Raw genomic sequence first — 22,569 nt, 5'->3', positions numbered from 1 at the left:
TAACCCTGGACCCTGGAATAGCCCCATCTTCTACCCCCACGGCCTTTGACCCCCTCCCACAGGTGCTGAGGCTTTTTTAAAAATGCAAATCTGGGGCTGGGCCTGTGGCTCAGTGGAAAAGCCCTTGCCTGGCGTGTGTGAGGCCCTGGGTTCGATTCTCAGCACCGCGTGTAAGTAAATAAAACAAAGGTCCATTGACAACTAAAAAAAAAATCTTAAAAAAAATGCGAACCTACCCCCTCCGTCTCTCAGCCCCCGTGGCCCTGCGGGACGGACAGCACTGTTTTCTGAGACCTGGATCCAGCCCTCTCCTACTCCTCCCAGAGGGCCCAGGTCTGCCCCAGGTCTCCTTGGTGTCCCCGCACCCCCCTTTGCCTGGCAGGGCTCTCCCCTGGGGCCTCCCTCAACCCTGCACAAGCCCAGGTGAGTGTGGAATGAACCACGGCCTGGCACTGGCTCTTGTCCACCTGGACACGAGGCTCTCAGGACCGGGTGTGCACTGTGACCCTCCAGCCCGGGACAGAGTCCACACTTCGCGCAGATGAGCAGAGTGGCCCCAGAGCCTTCGGAGCTTGTCCTGAGGACAGCTGACCTCCTCGACTGCATCGCCCAGAAGGGGTCTTGGGAAGACCTGAGCTTGTCCTCGGGGAACAGGTGATGGGACAGGGCCCTGATGTCCCCTGCACAGGTGTGCACCAGGCAGCATGGTGCCGTGAGTTTCCTTCCTGTCTGTGCAGGAGGACGCTCAGCCATGGAGTCCGCAGAGCGGAGCAGGTCCTGGGGCCTCCTTGCCAAGGGGAAGCAGGGCACCCCCGCCCCAGGGCAGAGGGCCTGCCAGGGCAGGAGATGCAGCGGAAGTGGCTGGCCCCTTCCTGTGGATAAACGAGAGGGGCCCCTGAAGCCAAAGTCGGGGACAAGGAACTAGGGAAGTCCCATCCAATTTCTATCTTTAAGACCATGTAAAAAGTAGGTCAGCTTGTGGAGGAACTTCCATGTGATGGACGATGGTCCCGCGCACTGGGCCCTGGGCCAGGAGCAGGGTTGAGGGCCTGCTGAGGCCCTCCTGCAGCTGGAGGGTGTGTGGCCACCCAGAAGGTCCAGGCTCCTCGCCCCCGGGGAGGAGGCCGACCTGCACTGGGAGGGGCAGAAGGAAGGGGCCAGGCACTGGGGATGGACGTGTACTGACACCAAGATGCACATCCCAACTCGTCCCAGGGCGTGTGGGTCATTGTATTGTCGAAACTACACCTCAATAAGGTGGCTTTGAAAGGAAAACGACAGTGAGCAGATTGAGCAGGAAGGTCCACGGGAAAGCACAGGGAGCTGAGGGCGGTTTCTGAGGGAGGGCAGCGGAGGGGCACCAGGACAGCCGGCTCTAAGGAGGGCGGGTGGGGCTGGGGTGAGAGGAGGTGGGCAGGCCTTGAGGGTCCAGGGTCTTTCAGGGGGAGGAAAGAGACAGCAGAAGGTGAAGGACATCTCTCACTGCCCCGGCTGACCCTGCCTGCCCACCCAGGAGCTTCCGCAGACCCCAGTACTGCCCTGAGCCTCCGGCCTGCTTCCGCAGTCCTCCGCACCTTGAGACTGAGGCGGACCCCATTCCACAGACAGGCACCCCAGGCCCAGAGACGCGCACTGTCCTGCTCAAGACCACACAGCTGGTGGGAGAGGGCCCCTCCTGGGAGGCTCCAGCCCGCAGCCCTGCCCCCTGCAGTGACAGGGTGAGGGAGTGCAGGTGAGTGTCCAGGGAGTGTCCTCTGTGCCCTGGGGGGGGTCTCTGGGGGTGAGCAGAAGGAGGCTAAGGGAAGTGGAATTAGAAACTCCAATGGAGGGAGGGGAAATGAGTGAGTGAGTCAGGAGCCAGGTACCCCCCCTGCAGAGCAGTTCCTCAAGACCAGGAAGGTGCAGATGACCGCCAGCCCCACGCTGCCCACTGCCAGATGGGGAAATGGAGGCTCAGGAATCAGTGTCCCCAGGGTCTGCTCCTACCTGTAGAGTAGCCAGGCTGCAGGGCTGGGACCCCATCTGAGTCCAGGTCCCTCTGACCCTAAAGCCCTTTGCTCCTGACCACAAAGCCGGCCTGTTGGGCCCATGTCTTCTGGGGGCAGGGGGCGGGGCAGGGGGGCTGGCCTCTCCATCACTCCTGCTCTGCGCCCAGGGAGTGGAGCTAAACCAGGCATTTCTACAAATCCGCTCCCTGGACTTCTCCAGCCCTGTTTCCTCCCCGGGAAAGAGGCCACTGTCCTGTCCACCCCCAGGGGTCTCAGGCCCACAGGCTGCCAGGGCTCGCCCAGCCTCAGAGCTGGGCTGTGGGCAGGCCTGGGCCTCCGAGCGGAGCTCAGCAGCACCGCAGGGCCCCAGCCAGGAGCTCCAGCAAATCATTTGCTAATAACCTGGAAGGAACCCCTCAGAAAAGTTCCTCACCACCCGACACCCCTGCTCACCACAAAACCGTGTCAAAATTAAGTCTAATAGAGCGGAAAACGGGGACTGAAATGAAATGCAGTCAGCGCTACTCAGGGGCAGGCCTTGGAGAAACTTCAGATTAGTTCACTCAAACCCGTCCGCGCAGCCGCAGCCGGCGATTGATACCCCAGACCAGGGGTTGATCTCCAATGAAGGCACCGGGGACGGGGACGTGCGAGGCAGTGGAAATTATCATTTGCAAACATTAGCCTGACACGGCGTGCGGCTGAGGCTGACAGCTCTGATTTGCCGCGCTCCTGCCAGGAGGGCCCTGTGGATTAGAGGGCCCTTTCATGGCAGCTCATCTTCATCTTCGCGGCTCATTAAAACTTTGTGGAGCTGGAGAACTTGGCGGGAGCCAGGTGGAGGCTCCTTCTGAGGGACTCAGGTACACATTTGTTGAAAGGTGTTTCAGAAGGGAGGCTCGGGTCTGACAAACCGGATTTCAGTGCGGCTCCCGGTTCGCAGCGGGCTGAAATAATTGGTCATCAGTGACTACTAATTCGGTTTAGTAGCCAGAGGCGATTTTTTTCTTCCTGGAAAATCAATGACAGCGCAGAGGTCTGCGAACGCGCTTCCGCTCCAGACGGGTCCTTCTTTGGCTCTCCATCGCGTCTTCCAGTGGAGACAGCTATTTTGCTAAAATGAAATTAAAATCCATCTCTAATATGCCAGCAGTCTGCAGCTGCCTGGGGCTGGGGAGGCGCCGGCGCGGGCGTCCACACAGCCTCGAGGGGACGAAGGGGTGGACAGTGGCCTCCGAGTCCGGCCATCTCCTCAGATCAGAACAGGCCTTGACGTGGACCCTCTGCTTTTGGAAGAGGGAGGAGACGGGTGGACTGGGCTTCTCTCAGAGGTTCTGATCCAAACCCAACCCATCATGGCCAGCCCGCTGAGGGCTCCTTGTCCACCTGGGGGCGTCCCCAGCAGGGGTGGGTCCTGTAGACTGCCCTCGTGCTCCTGGACATGGGAGAGCAGCCGGCTCAGGCCTGGGGGCACCTTCTCTTTTGCACAGGACCGGAGGCCCCAGGGTGTGTGCCTGGGTCTGACTGTCCAGTGACCGCCAGGGCCGTCTTGAGCACTTGGCTCCTGCCTGCAGCCGGCAGCCTGATTCCCAAAAAGCAATTCCAACCAGCGTTGCCGGCAAGGTACCAAGGCTACGGCTCCATCAGTCCCCTTCAGTGGTGGAATAACACAGGGATCCTGGGTCCCCATGGTGACAGGACCAGGATGATGACTGACACTCATGCTGGGGCCAGGTGGCCTCGTCCTTACAAGAAAGCTACTAGAGAGAAGCTATTAGGTCACCCACATTCCATTTACAAAGAAACGGGAGTTTGACCTGAGTGACAACTCACCCTGTCACCACTGGGCAGTGGCTGTGGTGGAGGACCACAGACCCTCGGCTTTGTGTGGCCCGAAGCAGGCTTAGTTTTGCCTATAGCATTTTAAAAACTGTGAAATCACCCATTTTTTAAAAACAGGAAGACTTCACATAAAAATCCAAACAGCTGGCTTTCTCCTAATGAGGCGTGGGATTATCTGGCAACTTGAGCTCCCATGCTCACCGATCGGCAAGGGGCTGAGCGGGGCTGGGTGGTGTGTGCTGCAGTCCCAGCCCGTCTGGAGGAGGAGTGGGGGATTGTGAATCCCAGCCCAGCCTGGGCACAACACACCCTGCCTCTTATTAAAACAACAACAACAACAACAACAAAACAATTCTGGCACCTTATCTCAAGCCCGGCACAGGGTTGATTGGCCCAGTCCCCACTCTCCCTGTTGTCCTGCCCAGGGTCAGTTTCCCCTCTGTACTGCAGGCTTGGGAAGCTGCAGCCCTGGCTCTTGGATCTATGTCTGTTTCTTTTCTCTCTCTCTCTTTTTTTTTTCTTTGTGGTCCTGGGGTTCAAACCCAGTGAAGCTCTACCAGTGAGCTACATCTCACTCCTATGTTAAGAATTTTTTTTTGAGACAGGACCTCATGAAGTTGCTTAGGGCCTTGCTAGGTTGCTAAGGCTGGACTCAAACTTGTGATCCTCCATCCTCAGCCTCCCAAATCTCTGACATGACAGCCGTGTGCCGCCACAACTGGCTTAGTTCATTTTTAGATGGAAAAGGGAGCCCACAAGGACAGGAGAGCTGACCCTCAGGTCCTGCAGCCCCAGAGGTGGAAGAGGCCAGCCTCTCCTGGGTCTCCTTTCCCCCCCTCCTGATGTCCACCTGTGATGTTCAGCCTCAAGAGTAAGAATCACCCGGGGTCTCATGGAAAGTGGAGGTGCCTTTGGCCCTCTGCTGGCCACTGCAACCCCCCGGGCTCTGTATGTTAACAAGGGAGCCCCACACACCAACCCTCCTGTCCTGGCATAGATGTCCCTGGCACCCCTGGAGGGTGGCACCTCCGAGCATTTCCCCTGCAGAGGACTCGGCCTGAGAGCCAGCAGCATGTCTGTCCCCTGAAGGAAACTGGGGTGGACAGACTGGTTGGCTCTGCCTTGGGGGGCTGCTGGAGTCCCTTGTCCACCCTGTCCCCTGGCCACCTTTCCTGGGTTGCCCTACTCTGCCAAGGCCTGGCTTTATGGGGCAGGGGAGGAGGGGTGGTACGTGGGCAGCCGCCCTCCCTGGCAGGGTTCTGAGAGCTAATTAGCAGGAGGACCTCTGGGCCTGTGGATCCACATAGAAGCTGATGATGGGCAGGGAGCTGGGCTGGCAGCAGTCCTGACTCCTAAATTTGTGTAAGAGGTCATTTGTTATCTGTTAACAGTTTTGACGAGGGTGAATTCAATTAGCAGTTCCCACGCGGGGCCCCGTGGCAGGGCAGCAAAGGCGGGGGCTGCTGGATGAGCCCGAAGGGGAGATGGCTGGGACGTAGCCTCTGGACGGCAGTCCACTGTGCCTGGGGCCAGGTGAGAACCAGGTGGGCATCTCTACAGGGAAGTAGTGACAGGGACGGAAAGAGCAGTGGACTGGAGTTAGGGGGCTGGATTGTGGGCAGTGTGCCTTGGTTTCCATTGTCCAAGGTGACCACGAACGCCCCCGATTGTGTGCCCAGGTGGACAGACGAGAGCATCTCCTCACTGTTACCTGCTGATACTAGCAAAGTAGGAAAGCAGAGAATATGGGGTGCAGATGGCTTAGACGCTTGCAAGAACAATCGGGTGTCTATCATAAACGGAGAGGCCCCGGTCGGCCATCAGTTCCCCTACGATGTCAAACCGAGGAATCGCACACACGCAGCAGGTGTGCAGGGTGCCTTGCAGGGGCCTCGATGTCACGGGGTAGCGAGAAGTCTAGGATGTCCAGACATCAAGGTGGACGATCAGTGGACCAGGGTGACGTGTCGGGCCACCATGCAGTGTGACTTAGAGGGACAGAACCACAGCAGCTGATCCACATGGTTGGTGTAGCCTGCCTGTCTGCAGACACCGGCACTTCAGGCTCAGAGGGGTCCCCAGAGAAGAGGGGCTTCTGTCTTTGTTATATTTTGTTTCTTTAATAACAAAGGAAAGGGTGGGGAGCAAATGCCACCAGGCGGTGACATCTGTTGAACCTGAGAGGTGGGGGTTAGTCACGTAGCTTCTGAACGTTTCTGTTTGTTTGGAAAGTTCCCAGGTCAACACCAGAGTCCCCCTGGGCACTTGCGCCCACCAGCTTGGAGCCCCTTACGACTCCTGCCTGATCACAGACTTCATGTCCTTCTCAGAAACACCCAAGGGGGTGAGTAGTGAGGCCCAGGGCACAGCCCCTTAGAAACACAACTCTAAAGGGTTTCCTGAGGACGGCCACAGGGCAGGGCGTTCCGACCCGTTCAGGTCAACATGCTCCTATTCTCCAGTGGGTCTGATGGTGGCTCCCAGAAGACACGTCCAGACCCCGGAACCGGGCCTTATCTGGAAAAGGGTCTTTGTCAACGTAGTTAAGTCGTCAGATGAGGCCACCCTGGAGGATCCGAGAGGGCCCTGAGTGACCAGCATCCTCACACAAGGAGACATGGACACGGGAGAGGCCGCGTGAAGACGGAGGCGGGGGCTGGAGCCCGCAGGAGCTGGGAGGGGGCTCCGGAGGGCTGTGCCTTGAATCCAGGCTTGAGGGCTCCACGCTGAGAGACAAGGGGCTCCTGCTGTTTTAAGCCACCTACTTTGTGTGATTAGTTCCAGAAGCCACAGGAACTAACAAACAGCGATTTTCAAAGGCCCCCGTGGCTGAGACGCTGAGTCCAACTAGAGTCTGTGCCCCAGGAGAGGTGGCCCTGGGGTGGGGCCTCTCCGTGAGCTGGGGTGGCTGGGGGTGGTTGCTGCTCCTTCTCATGCTGTCAGTCGACCGGCTCCAGGCTTGGGCTCCACATTGGAAATGCAGCAGCAAGGAAACCAGACTGCCCGGCCGAGCCTGGTGGCAGGAGGTGGACAGGTAGTGACCACTGGGAGCTGAAGTGTGGGAGGCCTGGGAAGGGCCGGGTAGGCAGCAGCATCCCCAGCAGGAGGGAAGGCAAGGGAGAGGCCAGGGGCAGGAGGACCACGGGGAGGGGGTCTTGGAGCCAAAGGAGGCTTCACATAGGCTTCACAGCTGGCCTCCCCTGCCACCCAGAGGCAGCCCATGTGTGGCCCTTACCTGAGATGCCTCTTTTTGTCTCATCCTCCTCTCCATGTCCCAGACACCTGACATGATGCCGGCATATGGCACAGGGCAGAGCTAGCCCCCGTGGGCTTTTTTTTTTGGAGGGGGAACAGGGATGGAACTCAGGGCACTCGACCACTGAGCCACATCCCCAGGCCTAGTTTGTATTTTATTGAGAGACAGGGTCTCACTGAGTTGCCTAGCACCTCACCTTTGCTGAGGCTGGCTTTGAACTCACGATCCTCCTGCCTCAGTCTCCCGAACTGCTGGGATTACAGGCGTGAGCCACCGTGCCCAGCGCCCCTGTGGGCTTGAGATCAACTCTCAACACCAGCACTTCCTGGATGCATGGTTGTCTCAGCCTCGGCCTCAGTTTTCCTGTCTGTAACACGGAGCTAAGAGACTCGGTGCCAACAGCTTTGTCCTGGGGGGTCCTGTGAAATGATGTGCATGAGGCAACAGCCCAGCACCTGCCCCACAGGAGCTGGAGAAGTTGGGGGCTGGTGTCGTCATCAATCAGAGCACACGTAGGGCTCTGGGGTCCAGCATGAACTGGACTTTGGCCTCCACGGCGGCTGAGCCGGGGGGTGGGCTGAGCTGGGGGCCCTCAGCATTGTGCACCATCCTGTGAAGCCTGTGGCAGGCTGTGGGCTGATGTGTGGGGCTGAAGCTGGGCTCTTCCTGGGGCTCCTGGGGGTACTGGCGGGCTCCACGCCCTGTGTCACAGGCCACCTTGTCACCAGAGAAGCTAGTGACCTGCGCCCAGCAACCCCCACACTGTGAGGAGCTGGGAGAGGCAGGGGCCAGCCAGCCCTTGGAGGGCTCCTCTCCCCCTGGTGCGGGCAAAGCCCAGCTCTGGAAAATCAAAAGCAGAGCTGCAGCGTGCTCGACGCGGCTGTGGAGACCCCGAGGGGAGCAGCCAGGAGCCTCGTTAGCGCTGACCTTGGCACCCAGCAGCTCCTGATGGATGGGGCTCGGGCCTGGACAGGCCCCTGGGGAGCCGCAGCCTTATCCATTATGGGCCCGTCAGTGCCTCCCGAGCCCTGCCGGCTCTGGATGCCACGAGCATCGGGCCAGGAATAAATCTCTGTCTGGGCCACCGGAGAGCCAAAGGGGACAGGGCAAGGCATGAAAGATGTGCCTCCCGGCTCTGGCAACAGGGCTGCAGCCAAGCAGGAGCCGGCGGGCGGGACAGCGGGCTTCCTGGGAATGGGCCCCAAGCACCACCTCCTCTCGCCCCTGTCTCCCCACCGGGGCCCTCGAGATCCAGGCTCAGGGAAGCCGGCCGGCCCGAGGAGGAGGGACCCCCGCGGGACCAGCAGCAGTGGTCCCTGTGGCACAGTGACAGGCGTGGGGTGCCGGCCAACGTCCCCTCCACGACCTGCTCTGGCCTCTCTGGGCAAGGGCCCAGGCTGAGCCCCCACCTTGCTAGGCACCTGCGACCGCCTGCTAGGGGCAGAGCTTCTCCAGGCCTCGGTTTCCTCAGGGCTCGCGGCATGGTGGGCAGCTGGCCACACAGAGCTGCGGTGACAGCTATGGAGCTATTCAGGGAAAGCCAGGCCACTGGTCTGTGCTCCTCAGAAAGGGCTGTTGAGACAGGTGTGTTGGTGCAGCCTGGATCCCAGTGACACGGGAGGCTGAGGCAGGAGGGATCGCAAGTTCAAAGCCAGACCCCGCAACTCAGTGAGGCCCTAAGCAACTCAGTGAGACCCTGTCTCAAAATATAAAAAGGGCTGGGGATGAGCTCAGTGGTACAACATCCTGGGCTCAATCCCCAGGGCCAAAAAAAAGGAGGAGGAGGAGGAGGAGGAGAAAGGAGGAGGAGGAGGGAGGAGGAAGGAGGAGGAGAAAGGAGGAGGAGGAGGAAGGGGAGGAAGAAAAGGAGGAGGAGGAGGAGGAGGAGAAGGAAGAGGAGGAGGAGAAGGAAGAAGAAGAAGGAGCTGGCGGCCAGTTGCTGAGGCCCTGAGCACACCCCCAGGCAGGGCTGTGGAGGTAGCTGCTGCTGCTGCTGCTGCGTCTCCTCTGCACGCTCCTCCCTCACTGCCGCGTTCTCCCTACACAGGTCTCCCTCTCCTGCCCCAGCAGCACCCTTGGCTCCCTCTGCATACCCTCCTGTCTGTGGGCTTTCTCCTGCAGGAACAGTGCCGGCACTTCTGAGCTTCATGCTGACCTGAGCAGCAGATGGAGCAGAGGTCACCTCCCTTGTTTGCACTTGCTACCTCTCTAATACAGCCAAGAATCTATGACATAAGCAGAGATGGGGGGAGGAACAGGGACACAGGACAGTCTTTTAAATGACACAGGAGTCTTCAGCTTTACCATCCCCTCTCCTGGTTTCCGATAGACTGCCTTTTGACTTTCAGTAACTGTCTCGAAGCCTAAAAGGGTTCTGGACCACAAGAAATATTTATGAATGCCTACTATGTGCCATGCATCTGGTTAGACTCTGAAACACACACACACACGTCTAGATACATGTGTGTTTATGTATAAAATGTGTGTGTGCGTGTTTTCTTTGAGGTGCTGGGGGGATGGAACCCAGAGCCTCACACACACTAGGCCAGCGCTCCACCACGGAGCTGCACCAGCCCTAGACGCTGATGCCTATACAACAGTAGACAAAACTGATCTTGTCCCCGTCCCAGGGGACTTGAGTGTCCAGGGGAGACCACAGAGAAATGAGGCTGGCAGGAGGGGCCGGAGCCGCGTGGCTTTGCCTGGCGGGACGCAGGCTGCGGGCAGGAGAGGGCTGCAGCTCCCCCTTGTGGTCAGCCTGGGTTCCGCCCGGGCGGGATGCAGGGCAGGAGCTGGCCCTTGAGAGGCTCTGGGAAGGGGCTTGTCATTATTTCATAGGAGTTTGGTGGGTGGCTGGATTTTGGCCACTGGCTCCAGGAGAAACAAAATAACCCAGAGTGATTGATGGGCCCATTGTAAATTTGTAAAATAAATCAGCTTGGCAGAGAGATTCAAAAAACCTGTCAGGCAGCAAACATTTTTTAACAGGCTGTAAAATTTCCCCATCCTTCAGACATGTCAGCGTCAGGCTGGTGACGCATCTGACGCAGGGCAGGCAGAGCCGCCAGCGGAAGGTTGGGCCCTCAGCAGTCTCTGTGCTTCTTAGGTTTCTTATTTCTCCATTTCTGTGTGTTTTCAGCACCTGGCGGGGGGTCCGGACAGGCTCCCTGTGAAGGGACGGCGGAGGGTTCTACGGGAGGTGCTGCCGCTGTTTGATGTCAATTGTGCCTTCATTCAGTGAGCATTTACCAAGGGCCTCTGCATCAAAGGCCCTGGGGTCAGCCCTGCAGATCCTGGGATTAGCAGGAGGGGCCGGAGCACCTAGTGTGGTGAAGGTTCGGACGCCCCGTCCGTCGAGGGGTGTGGAGCTCATGGGGAAGTGGGGGGGCCATGGAGGGTGAAGGAAGCCACAGGCTGTGGTCTGGGTAAACCCTGGGCGCAAGGCCTGGCTCCCGGCCGTGGCTCTCCTGGGAAGCGGTGGAGACTGTAAGAGGTAGGGCCTAGGTGGGAGTCTTCCGGTGGCACCAGGTGTGCCCCAGGGGACGCTGGGGCTTGGCTGTCCTCCCTCTCTCTGTGTGTGTCGGCTACCATGAGGTGAGCTGCTGCCTTGCCACAGGCCCACAGGGACAGGGCCAACCCATGTGGGGCTGGAACCCTGAGCCAGGGCCTTCCTGTTCTCCAGCTGATTGCCGCAGGTATTCTGCCACAGTATCAGCCGACTGGCTCGTGAGCGTCCCAAGGGAGGCCGGGGGGCTCTCCCAACACGTTCAGGTTGAAGTCTAAAGATTTAAGAAAAAAGTCCAGGCGCTGTATCCTGCCCCAGCGCCCCACCGCTCTAGTGCAGGTGTCATCTCTAGCCAGGTCACCCCCACCCTTGTGTTTGTTAAGGACACAGATGAGTGCCACAGTCACCATCATAGGCATTCAGGCCAGGCTAGTCGCCACCCTCCTGCACAGCAGCCACAGGCCAGTTCACTTCTCAGACCTTCGACTCCTCTTCTATGAGCTGGGGATGTGAGAGTCCCCAAGCCGTGCTCGCTTAATGCGGACGCCCGGAGCCCCTCCACAGTTTCTGCTGAGTAACAGCAGCAAGAGCAGAGCTGCATTATAAATTCATCCGGCCCGTGTCAGACACTGATGCTCGGGGGTGTGTGCTCGTTGACTGAGTGATGGATCTCCCTCTAGCATTCTTGCGGCGTGAGGCTCCACAGCAGGGTGGTGGGAGAGTCTAGGTGCCCGCATCCAGCAGGAGCACCAGCTGCTCTCAGCCCTGGACGTTCCCCGCCATCACTGACTCGTGGTAATCGGCAATGCTGGACCAATTAGGAGCAGTAACAATTAAGATGTGCCAAGGGCATGTGAACATTAGCGACACTTATTAAGACACATCAATAATTAAGCGCCTCTTTCATAGTTACATATCTGGCCTCCAGACATATCTGTTTATGGACCCCAGGTCACAGTCTGCTGAGATCTGTGTTATAGCCTTACATGCTGGTAATGAGAATTTTAAATTCTTCCCTGACTTGAATGCTGAGATCAGAGAGTGATGGGGAGACAGTGCCTGGATTCTTTCCAGCTGTTTGATTCCAGAGGTGTGGACTTCATGGGGCCAGCTAGACCTCATGCAAACAGGCGGTGCACTGTATGGCTGCAGGCTCCCTTCCCAGGCCTGCGAGTGTGCAGAATGACCTCTGACTCACAGGAAAAAGGAGGGATTAGCAACCGTGCACGTAGAAGGCCAGCAACATTGAAGCTCAGCCCACAGCTGCACTGGTTGGTAGCTGCCCTACTGTTCTCAGAGGTCAAAAAGAGGCACAGGGAGCTGAGGCCAAGACCATAGGTCTACACCAGGTCTGCACCAAACTCGGGGTCTACCTGGACCAGGCAGATAATGCAAATGATGGGAATCAGGCCCCAGGAGGACTGGGGTGCACAGAAGAGCACTAGCTCCGCACCAAGAGCTGCCGACCCCAGCCCCAGCCCCCACCCCTGCTGCCCAGGCCTCTAGTCTGTCCAGAGAAGCAGGAAGCCCAGAGCTTTACAGGACCTGATATTTTAAATATGCCAACTCATTCGAACTTTTTTTGTATGGTGCCGGGGATGAACCTAGGGCCTCATGCATGCTAGGCAAGTGCTCTACCACCAAGCTACACCCCAGACCCTTGTTCAAATTTTAATTTTTTTTTCTTTTTTTTAGTTACTGCACTGGCCAAAGAAACACTGCTGTTGACATGAACGGCCCCAGCCCTGACCACAGGTCATGTGGCTTCCATTTTCCAGATAATTGCTTAGGCCTCTGCTTCCTCGTAGCAAGAGGCTCATGGGTTGAAATGCACCCCTACCAAATTGCTGTGGATTGGGAACCAAAGGGGCTAACTGGAAAGGAAGTAATTGCACAATTCCAATTCCGGTTTGAGTCTCGTCAGGCACGGAGAGGCGGAGGGGGTGGGAGGTGGCGGTAAAGATGGGCACCCTCCCCGACATTCATCTCACGGCAGGAGGATCTTATGGGGGGCCGGGGCTGGCGGGGGCCGGCGCCTGACTCCCCGTGTGGTCCGGGCTCTCTGCCGCTCCGCGTCCCCAGCTCAGAGTGAATTTGGTGCATCGAGTCAGACTTTAACGCACCGTAGTCGTCAGTAAACAGTGCTCATTTGTTTCTTTATTTATTTATTGGACCAGATCGGCCTGGCAATTCCTCGGCAGTCTAGTGTAATCAGATTTGGTTTTTAACATGCTTTTAAAGTAAAGGAATAAATACAACTGAGCCTTGTAAAAGGGGGTCGTTAGAGAAGGGGCCTCGGCCCGTAACTCTGAAGTAATAGCCCCATTATGGAGACGGGAGGCCAGTTTCAGCTGCCCCTGTGCCTTTCCGTGGGGAGGTTGAGGGTTTGCCAGACAGGTTGGGCGTCTCAGTAAAAGCTTTTCCGGCAGCCATTTAACCTCCATTTACGGAGAAATAAAGCAAAATTGATGCTGATTCGGGCCTGCTTGGGGGGATATTTCCCTTCCATAAAAGCCCTTGTGCCTGCAATTTGCCGAGCTGCCCTGTCACACGGGGAAAGGCTGCTGTTGATAAAGATAAAGCTTTATGGCCACCATGTTTGCTGCTAACAGCAACCTAATGTAGCATTTTCATTTCTGTGCAATTAATGTTAATGTCTGCTACGAAAATTGTCATTAAATACCATTTTAAAATCCATTCAATTTGCATATGCAAAGCCCATTTACCATCACAGAAGATGTAGCGGGCACTTCATCACGTCCTTGCCCTGGAATTGTGGCCACTTGGCTTTATAGCAATTTAAGATTTTATATTGAAAGCTGGATGATAATGGGGGTCCTCTCCAGGCCCAGCCGACTGGAGCAATGACAAAGGGAAACCGAAGCCCAGGAGGAGCCGCTGGGCGTTTGCAGAGATCTTCAAATGAACTAGAGGCAGGGCCCAGAGGAGAGAGCGCTGGACAGGGTGTCCAGCAGCCTGGACCCTGACGGCTCAGCTAACACCCTGCTGTGCGACCTCAGGAGGCCCCCCTGGCTCTCAACTTTCCTCTGCTGAGGGCTCCCGGCCAGTGATCCTGATGTCCCCGAGCTCTACTTTTAAACGTTTTAGAAATATAAGTGCGATGAGCGGGCGTGCCCTGGAGCCACTGACTTGGGGATCACCTCCAGGGTGGGGAAGGACAATGACAACAGCCCATCCAGCCCAGAAGTGACTTTCCATGTCCCCAACGTCACATTCCAAGTTCTAAGGGCACGTTTTCTGGTGAGGGCTGAGCTGCACACGGAGGCCACGGGCGAAGGAAGAGCTGGCAAAGCCAGGGTGTGGACTGACCCTGAGGGACCAGAGGGCCTCCACCTGCCTGGAACGCAGCAGGCCTGTTCTTAGAACTGGCCCAGAGTCACCCAGTGGCCCAGCAGGGTGACTGTTCAAGATCCCAGAACAGGTGTCTGCACACCCCGTCCACAGCAGCACTAGGCACCACCAGAGGAGGTGGGGACGGCACTCAGCCAAGACAGGTGGACGAAGACAGCAGAGCAGACCCGGCGCCCACGGAGCTGGAGAGGACAGCAGAGCAGACAGGCGCCGCGGTGTGACCCATCCACAGGAGGGACCTCGAATCCTCCAGTTCCCGGAAACAGGAAGTGGAGCGCAAGGAGGGGGCGGGGCGTCACTGTTGAGTGGTGCAGAAGGTTCTGGGGACAGCCAGGGCGCAGGGCTGCAGGGCAGGCGAGTGTGCGGAGTCCTCCTGCACCGCGCAGGAAACGGCTAAAGGGGCGGCTCCTCCAGATAATTCTACCTCCGTAAAAATGGAACAAAACAAACAGAACGTGGAGATGCCACCAAAAGAGAGACAGTCGTCCCGGGAAGCCAGGAAGGGAGGCTGGAAGGCGGCTGGGGTTGGAGAGTCGGTGGCCTCGGGTGGCAGAGCAGGGCCGCCCACAGGTGGGCTGGGACGTTGGCCCTGGGGCCCACCAGCTGGACCGGCCGGGGCAGCGGAGCCTCGGCCAGCTGCTGCGGTGGGGAGCAGGCTTTTCTACTTCTCTGTCCAGAGCGGTGCTAGGATGCCAGTGACCTTTGTAGATTCCTGTCGTGATAGAGAAGGGGCTGGCGAGCCCCTCTGAGTGAACCGCTGCTTCAGCGGCCCAGCGAGCTCCCCACTTTGGGAACAGAAGGCAGTCTACACCGTTTCCACCACCGGCCCAAGTGCACCATGTGGACTCCTCTGTCGGCCTCCAGGGAGGGCAGTGATCAGGCCTGGCCCACCAGGGCATCCGATTTCCCTGGCCTCAGCCATTGGCTCAAGGCTGACATGTGACCCAGGCTGGCTAGCCACAGCCAGCAGTCAGTTCAAGGACAGGCCTGTGACCTACTGGACCGAAAAGTGTTGGTCATCAGCCTTGTATAGTTCCCTAGACCCTCCCCACTAAGAGAATAAGATGTAAAATGGAATAGCCACTGCCCACTTTGTCAGGCAAGGAAGAAGCCCTCAGGGAACGGACCAAGCCCTGGACCACAGCCATGACTTGGAGAGACAGGCCATCTGCTGATGACATCACCCGACTGCCTGGATCCAGCTATACCTGAAGCTCTGTCCTATCCCAGGCCTTTCGATCTCATGAGCCAATACATTCCCTGAACAATAGTCAAGGCAGTTCAAGTTGAGTTTTGATCACATACGACCACTTTCTACTTTTACAGCATGTCATGGGAAGTGAGCCACCTGTCTACCTCTGAGGCCACCACTGTGACCAGGGCTTGAAAGTACATGGACTGGCCAGGCCTGGGTCACACCAATCACTGGGTCAGGGGAACCTGATGCCCTGATAGGCCAGGCCTGATCACATGCCCCTCCCTGAACTCAAGGCGACATGGGTTCCCACGATGTGGGATGTGGAGGCGGGTTCCCTGTGCAGACAGAGGAGTCTGGTGCCAGGCAGGCCAAATCAGCAAATAGGGCAAAGTCCCCAGCCGTTGCCCTCCTCTGCCTGGGGAGTGGCGCAGCTCAGGCTGTGCACCAGAGGGTGACTGGACAGTGTGCGAGGTGACCGGGGAGGGGCTGTTCTGCCAGGAGGGCAGGCGGGTAAGAACGGGAGGGCACAGGGCTCTCCAACCCCTTGCTGTTGTTACCATCTCCCTGCCCGTTTCCGTGTGGACAGTGGGTCCTCAGGCACTAAGCAACCAGCCTAAGGCCCAGGCTGGTCGAGTCTCTGCTGCAAAGCTCAGAGCGTTGACGTTAGCGGGGACACGCGCCTGATCTATGGTGACCACAGGGCCTGAGAGCAGCGCTTTCCCAGACGATTCTCCACTCCGAGTGGCTGGTGCTGAGCATTTCCATCCATAAAACGCACGGAGCCGAGCCCTGGGCGATTCGTGCCCTTTTCTATGTGTAAGTCAGACTTCAATTCGATTTTTAAGAACATCATGACTCCCAGGTCTGCAGTCGCCATTTTAACCATGACAGTAGCTGACGTCTGTGGAGTGCTCACCAAGTCCTGGCACTGAGCTGAGGTGAGGGCAGAGAGCTTTACGCCCCCAAAGCCCCGTAGCAACACCAGGCACCTACTGTTGTCCTCCTGTCCTACAGGTGTGGGACAGGGAGGACAGGTGCCCGTGGCTAGTCACAGGCAGATTCCTGGCTTGAGCCAGTGCCTGGCCCCCTGGGCTGTGCTGGGGTACAGGGCGCCGGCCTGCTCCTGCCCTCCCTCACGTCACCACCCCTGGGGCAGAGAAAGGTCTTGACGCACACCTGTGTCTGGGCGGCGGTGGGTGGCCTGTGCACAGCCCGTCAGCACAGCCCCCTGTGAGGCCCCTGGAGTCGGGGAGCCGGGCTTTGGAGAGAGGAAGAGCCTGAGAACCACGTTTGCTCCCTGCCTGGCCAGCCCCCACCTTGCCCTCCCATCCGCCACCGGCCAGCCTCCGTACCGTGCCTGGATGCCATAGGTCATGTCTGGGGGCAGGGAGGGTGCGTCCTTCTTGGTCCGCCGGTCGTCCTTGTCGCTGATGCGGATGTCCTTGAGCTGCCGGTACAGGATGTTCTCCCGGGCGGTCACCAGGCCAGCCTTCACTGCCCCGCGGTTCAGGGCGATATAGTTCCGGGTTAGCTCTTGGGGGCAGGTGGGCTGCTGCTTAAACACGTCCCAGTGCCCTAAGGCTGAAGGGGGACAGAACACAGGGCAGTGGTCAGCTGGGGTAAGTCACTCAGGGCCCAGGACTGAGAGGAGACAGGCCCCTGTCCCAGCAAACCTGCTGGGTGACAGCCCCAAAGGGCAGGAGCGGCATCCCCAGGGATTCCAGAGGGCGCCTGGCGTCCTGAGGAGGTGGCTCTCCTGCTCCTGGACCTCGGCTGGGCCCTCAAGACGTCCGTCACTGCCTGAGCAGCTCAGAGCAAGGCAGCCTTCCCTGGGCCCTCGTTCCTGCCCTGGCTCAGACCTGGACCCTGCTGGGTCCACTCCGTCTCGGCCACACTTGTCTTCCCAGGCTTGTGTCCCCGCCTGAATTGTCCTTCAGAGGAGGCCCCTCGGGTCTTCTCTGGCCCCTGGCCAGCTGCCAGGCGGCCAGCCTGGGTGGAGAGTCCAGGGAGGGGGTGGGCCTCCCGCTACTCCCCAGGCCCCGGTGCTCCAGGCACAGCCCCTCACCTTCGGGGACCCCTCCGTCCAGCCCCCGGATGTAGAGTCCGTAATTGAAGTCAATGCCAGGCAGGCTGCAGCTTCTCTCCCGGGGCCTGCCGAGTTCAGCCTGTGGGAGAGAGAGCAGCGTGAGGGGCGGAGGCGGCCAGCCCTGTGCCCAGCCTCCAGGGCCCCGAGGTGGGCCGCCCAGGCCTCCCGAGAGGAGCCAAGCTGGGGCTGGGGATGCGGGCACCACACTGCACGGCCTGCTGGTGCCGAGAGCCGGGCAGCAGGGACGCAGCCCATCCCCGGGCGGGGAAGGAGGGCGTCACGGGAGGCCAGAGCTGGGCAAGCAGCCGTGCCGGGCGGAGCCTGGGCCTACCCCACTGTGTCTGGAGACCCGGGACCTGGGTCAAGGGGACCGGCTGGAGGCCACCAGGGGAGGGCGTCCTTCCTAGCTAACACTTCCTTCCTGCCGGGGCGGCTCAAGCCATTGTCGTGTCCCACAGGGCTGGGGACACAGTGACAGCGCCCACTGCGACCCCCTTGGCACCTGGGCAGCTCTTTCTACCCTCTGGGTCTCTGGAAAGCGCCTCCTTGACCCCCAGAAGGGGTTGGTACGGAGGAGGTTGGTGCAACTTCAACCACATTGGTTTCCCCGTTGTACAGACAAGGAACAGACCCAGAGGGCAGGGCCTTTGCCCACCCAGGATGCCTTTAGGGCAGCGGCTCCCCAGGTCAGAGCCCTGCCCAGGCCCTGAGCATCGGCCTTGGTCATCCCTGGGCCCCAGACACCGAGCTGTGCCGGTCCCTCCTACGCCTTCCCCGGGTGCCGCTCGTTTCCTCCCCACTCACTATATGACAGGGACCCTGAGGTCACATCAGGCCGGGCAGCGGATGTGGTGAGCGGGGCTGGAACCCGGCTGTCTTCCACTCAGATCCACGGGCTGATCAATACCAGCCCCAGGTTCACACGGCTCCCTGGTGCCATCGGCCTATGGACAAAGGGTGGGGGCAGCAGCAGCCCCGCTGCCCCAGGCCCACAGGCCGAGGACTGGCAGTCCTGGGTGTGGTCTCCCAGCACCTCCCGGCTCCAGCGCACCTGGAGGTCCAGAGGGTGTGGCCGGCTTGGCCTCGCACTACCCCCGGCACCTCATCTGTGCAGGTAGGTGCGTGGAGGGGGACACTGGTTGGGGACCTCGGCCAAGGGCCATGGATACCTTTGGAATGAACCCCCTCCCTCGGGCTGGCCGCCCAGGCCCTGCCAGATGAGCCCACTGCCCGACATCCGGAGACCCCGGAGCCCAGCAGTCGATGCCTCCACCCGGCTTCCTGGAATGCGCTGGCTCTGCCCACCCCCTCCGCAGGCCCTGCCTCTGCCCAGGACTCCCTGACCCCACCCACGCTCAGCTCAGCGCTCAGGGATTCTGTCCTGTGTGACTGCGACTGAGACATCGAGTGACTGTGTCCGTTCCCATGAGTGCACCTGCCGGGCCTCCGCACTTGGGCCCTAAATGCCCACACAGCCCGAGCCACGGCTTCCACTGCCGTCTTTTTCCTGGTGGCACACGGCAGAGCCCTCTCTACTTTCCGTGGTGACGACTGCAGTGTCCGAGGGTCGTGGCAGCGTGAGGTGGGGAGGACACACACGGGGCGCAGCCTGTGTGGCTCCAGGTATGTGAGGTGCCCTAGAGGCAAAGCCACAGAGGCAGAGGGAGGTTCGCTGGTGGAGGCTGGGGAGGCCAGGAGGGCAGGCGGGAGAACTGGGTGAGGGGCCAGCGGGCGGAGATGGCCGAAGGCTGTTTTGTGGGGGACATGAGAATGCTCCTAAGTTGTGGTGGCGGAAGCACAGCTCTGAAGGTGCCGAGAGCCGTGACTTGTCCACTCTGAATGGTGAGCGCGTGGCCTGTGAGTTCCGCCTCGAATGAGGCCCCGGAAAACCACAGAGCAGCGTCCTGCCCAGAGAGCAGCGTCGTGTCCGTCTCCCGGAGGAGAGTGTCCCAGGGCAGGGGCCAGTCCTTAGTTATTTGTTAAAGTTAACTTAAACTTTGTGTATTTTATATTTTAGAGCAGGTTAATTTAATTCACAGCAAAATTAAGCGGAAGGTACAGAGACTTCAAATACACCCCGTCTGGCTTCCCCAGGGCCCCGCACCGAGGGGATGCTTATCCACGGCGGCACGACGGCCGAGGGCTGGGCCGGTGGCGGGTGGGAGAAACGTCTGCCATAGTCCCGGCCGAGGCAGAGCAGCCTCATCTGTTCCTGAGGGCTCTGCGGGCTGGAAGTCCAAGGTCTGGCCTCTGGAGGAGGCCTGCTTCCCAGTGATCAGGTGGCGCCTTCTTGTGCATTCTCCTGGAGCCGAGGGAGCGAGCCCGTCCCCTTCCTACGAGGACCATGGTCCACCGTCTGCAGTTCCTGGCCTGACCCCCTCCCTCCCCTCCCATGGGGCCTCGACCCCCAGGAGTGAGCCCTCCCCTCCTCCTCCTCAATCCCAGGCCCAGCCTTTCTGGGGTCCGAGTTCTGAGTCAGGGGGCGCAGGGACTTTGTTTTGAGTTCCTTCCGCTGGCCTCACCCCTCGGGCTGCAAACAAAGCTCTGGCCTCTTATTTGTTTACGAAAATGATCCAGCCTCTCCAGCGACGGCTGGGGAAGTTAATTAAAATGCGACTTCTCCAGGAGAGGCCCCGCCTCCCCGGGGCAGGTGCAGGTGGGCAGACTTCCAGCTGGCAGAGGACCGACAGACTCCGGAGCTGGCTGCCACCCTCCAGTGGGTGGGGGCTGGGGAACAGGAGGCGCCGCCATCTTTGTGCTTTTTAGCACGGTTGCCTGGGCTCAACAACTGTGGAAGGCTTAGGCTGCAAAAAACATCCCAACCAAAGTTTGCTCTTGCAGTCTTCCCACAAATGTTTTTTTTTTTAACCTCTTGTGAACCAGGCCCTGTGCTGAGAGTTCCAAGGTGAACAGAACAGATGCACAGCCCCTGCTGTTAACGAAACCCACTGCCTTGCAGGAAGGACAAGTAATGGCAGTCGAGTGCACCAGCAGGTGTAGTTGAGGAAAGCACAGAGTGTCCCCTCCACATGTTAAAAATCTCAGTGTACAAAAAGTGAGAGAAGACATCTGCAATCTATGTACCCAACAAAAGACTTGTATCTGTCACAAATAAAGAGCAACTACCAATCAACAAGAAAAGGGTAAACTCTCCTACAGAAAAATGAGCAAGACTTGAATAGGCACGTCATTCAAAGGATGCCCAAGTGGCCAAGACCCATATGTCAAGGTGCTCAACTTCTGGGAAACACAAAGTAAAAAGGTCAATGCTGCTGGTGAGGATTTGGAGCAATCAAGAACACTTGTGATCTTGCCGGGACTGTCAACTGTCACAACCACCGAGGAAAATTGCTAGTGTATCCATTGAAGCTACACACGTCTGTCCTATAGTCCAACACTGCCCTCCTGGGCACCCAATAGAAACGAGCAACTGTGCCCAACCAACAAACACGTCCACGGTGAACAGCTGGACTGATGGCCAAGTGCTGGACACACCCAGAATGGCCCTCGCAGTGGAAGGTATCTGGTGTGCTCAGGCCACAGAAGGTCGTGCACTGGTGGTCCTGGGCCATGCCTGCATACTGTGAGTGTCCCAGCTTGAGAGGAGCCTGGCCTGTACCGAGTGTGTGGAGGCCAGGACTCTCTCAACGCCCTGTGCACCTGAGGGCCCTCCCATGACAGGCAGGCGTGGCCCAGTGCCCCGGAGGCTGGCGGAGGCCGAGGAACCCGGGAGTGAAGCCAGAGCCAGAGTCCTGCACGGGTCCTTGCTCAGCGTGGGAGGAAGGAGCCAGGACGCGCCCTCGCAGCCTCTGGTGTCTGGGGTCGGCAGGGGTCCCCGGGTAGGGGTAGAGACTGGGAGCTGCCAGGAGTCGGAGGGTGCAGGTCACCATGTTCCTCCACCCGGTGTCTTCACCCCAGGCCATCCTGCCCGTGGCCCTGTCCCCAGGCCACCCATCCGTGGCCTGGCCACGTGGTCCTTCCCCTCAGGTGTGTGGCCCGAGCAGCAGGCTCCCCGGTCCACACAGGAGACGCGGCTTCACGCAAGGGCTGCGGGGGAAAGAGAAGCGGGGACAGCCCCGGGTTCCACTGGGCCCTGTGCCGTGTCCCAGAGTCCCTGAGAACGCAAGGGGCCTTCCCGAGTCCTCAGACTGTCACCGTGGGACCAGCTGAAACTTCCGAGAACCAAGCTGAGAAGCAGAGGAGGCCATTCGGAGGCACCCCCGGTTCCTCAGCCTCCTGCCCTGGCAATGACCCGCTCCCTCCTCCGCGGGTCGCACCAAAGTGCCCACTGGCAGGAAACCCCAGCGGTCCCTGGCTGTCCCCGGCCCAGGCAGAGGACACCTGTGGGCCTCGTGGAGCTGTTGGAGTCCCTGTCACCTTCTCTCTTCCACCTGTCCCCAGACGCCTCCCACATCTGAAATCCCATGGGAGCTTTAGTCCCTGAGGAGTGCGTGTCTCCGTGTCCCTAGAGGAGCCGAGAGGCACAGCAGGTTCCCCACCCCAATCATCTGCCCAGCAAGGTGGCCCAACTGGACAGCCCCATGGGCCTCATGCTCCGAGGCAGTGCCACCCACCACTGCACCTGGGGGGTGGCGTCCCTGGCCAGGCCCACCCACTCCTGCCAGTGCTCACCACGATCCTGCCAAGGGGCGTCCTGCCGGCCCCATTTCCTGGGCGAGGAAATGGAGGCCAGAGAGCTCTCGGGCTTGTCTGTCCAAAGCTACGGAGTGCCCAAGGCAGGATTCGAACACATGCCACCCTCCTGCTCCTGGCTGCCCCATCAGTGAGCGACTGTTCAGCATCGACAGCATGGGACCATTCACTGACTCTCCTGGGCCCAGAGCCACTCCCTGCAAGGGGGGTTCTGCCCCCACAGGACGGCAGGGCTTGGACTTCTTGGCACGGTGGCTGCACACACCAGGAGCAGAGCAGACCCAGCAGCTCCCACGGAGACCCCAGGGGGCTGCTGCGATGGGCTGACGGGGCTGTGGGCGAGCTGCCAGTTCACAGGGCGTCCTGGCACACGCTTCCCGACCCGGGAGCTACGTCTTGGCTGGGCCTGGGAAGGTGGTCAGGAAAGCAGTCCCAGAATCCACGGGGATCTTGGGTTGGCGTTTGGGCAGAGCTGGCCCAGAGAAAGATCCCAGGGGGAATGTGTGCTGGCGCTCCTGAGGGACAGAGGTGCCCAGCTGACCCGGGGGCTTCCGAAAGCCTGAGGAGAACCACCGCGTGACCGAGGGGGCTGCAGGTCTCCGGGTGCCTCCAGGGCTGTGCAAAGCCAGCTCGGCCTGACAAACAGGTGCTCGGAGGAGCTCCCAGCCC

The 22,569-nt window shown here is 59.5% G+C and overlaps 1 protein-coding gene across 3 annotated transcripts in view; it reads right to left on the bottom strand.

The window, feature by feature from the left end:
• Nucleotides 1-22,569, bottom strand: part of Cfap77 (cilia and flagella associated protein 77) — a 121,541-nt gene that overhangs the window by 37,676 nt on the left and 61,296 nt on the right. For all 3 annotated transcript variants that reach the window (XM_046451719.2, XM_046451720.2, XM_046451718.2), the window contains exons 2-3: nt 17,227-17,326; nt 16,514-16,742 (exon numbers count right to left, since the gene is read on the bottom strand). In XM_046451719.2, the coding sequence (XP_046307675.1) occupies nt 16,514-16,742; nt 17,227-17,326 (329 nt within the window). The remainder of the gene's footprint in view (nt 1-16,513; nt 16,743-17,226; nt 17,327-22,569) is intronic.

Source organism: Marmota monax, unplaced genomic scaffold (genome assembly GCF_021218885.2).
Source record: "Marmota monax isolate L192 unplaced genomic scaffold, Marmota_monax_Labrador192_F-V1.1 WCK01_AAM20220418_F8-fsc00020, whole genome shotgun sequence".
Lineage (NCBI taxonomy): Eukaryota > Metazoa > Chordata > Mammalia > Rodentia > Sciuridae > Marmota > Marmota monax.
Note: the sequence above shows the minus strand (reverse complement) of the source record. Positions and strands in the feature narration are given on the sequence as shown.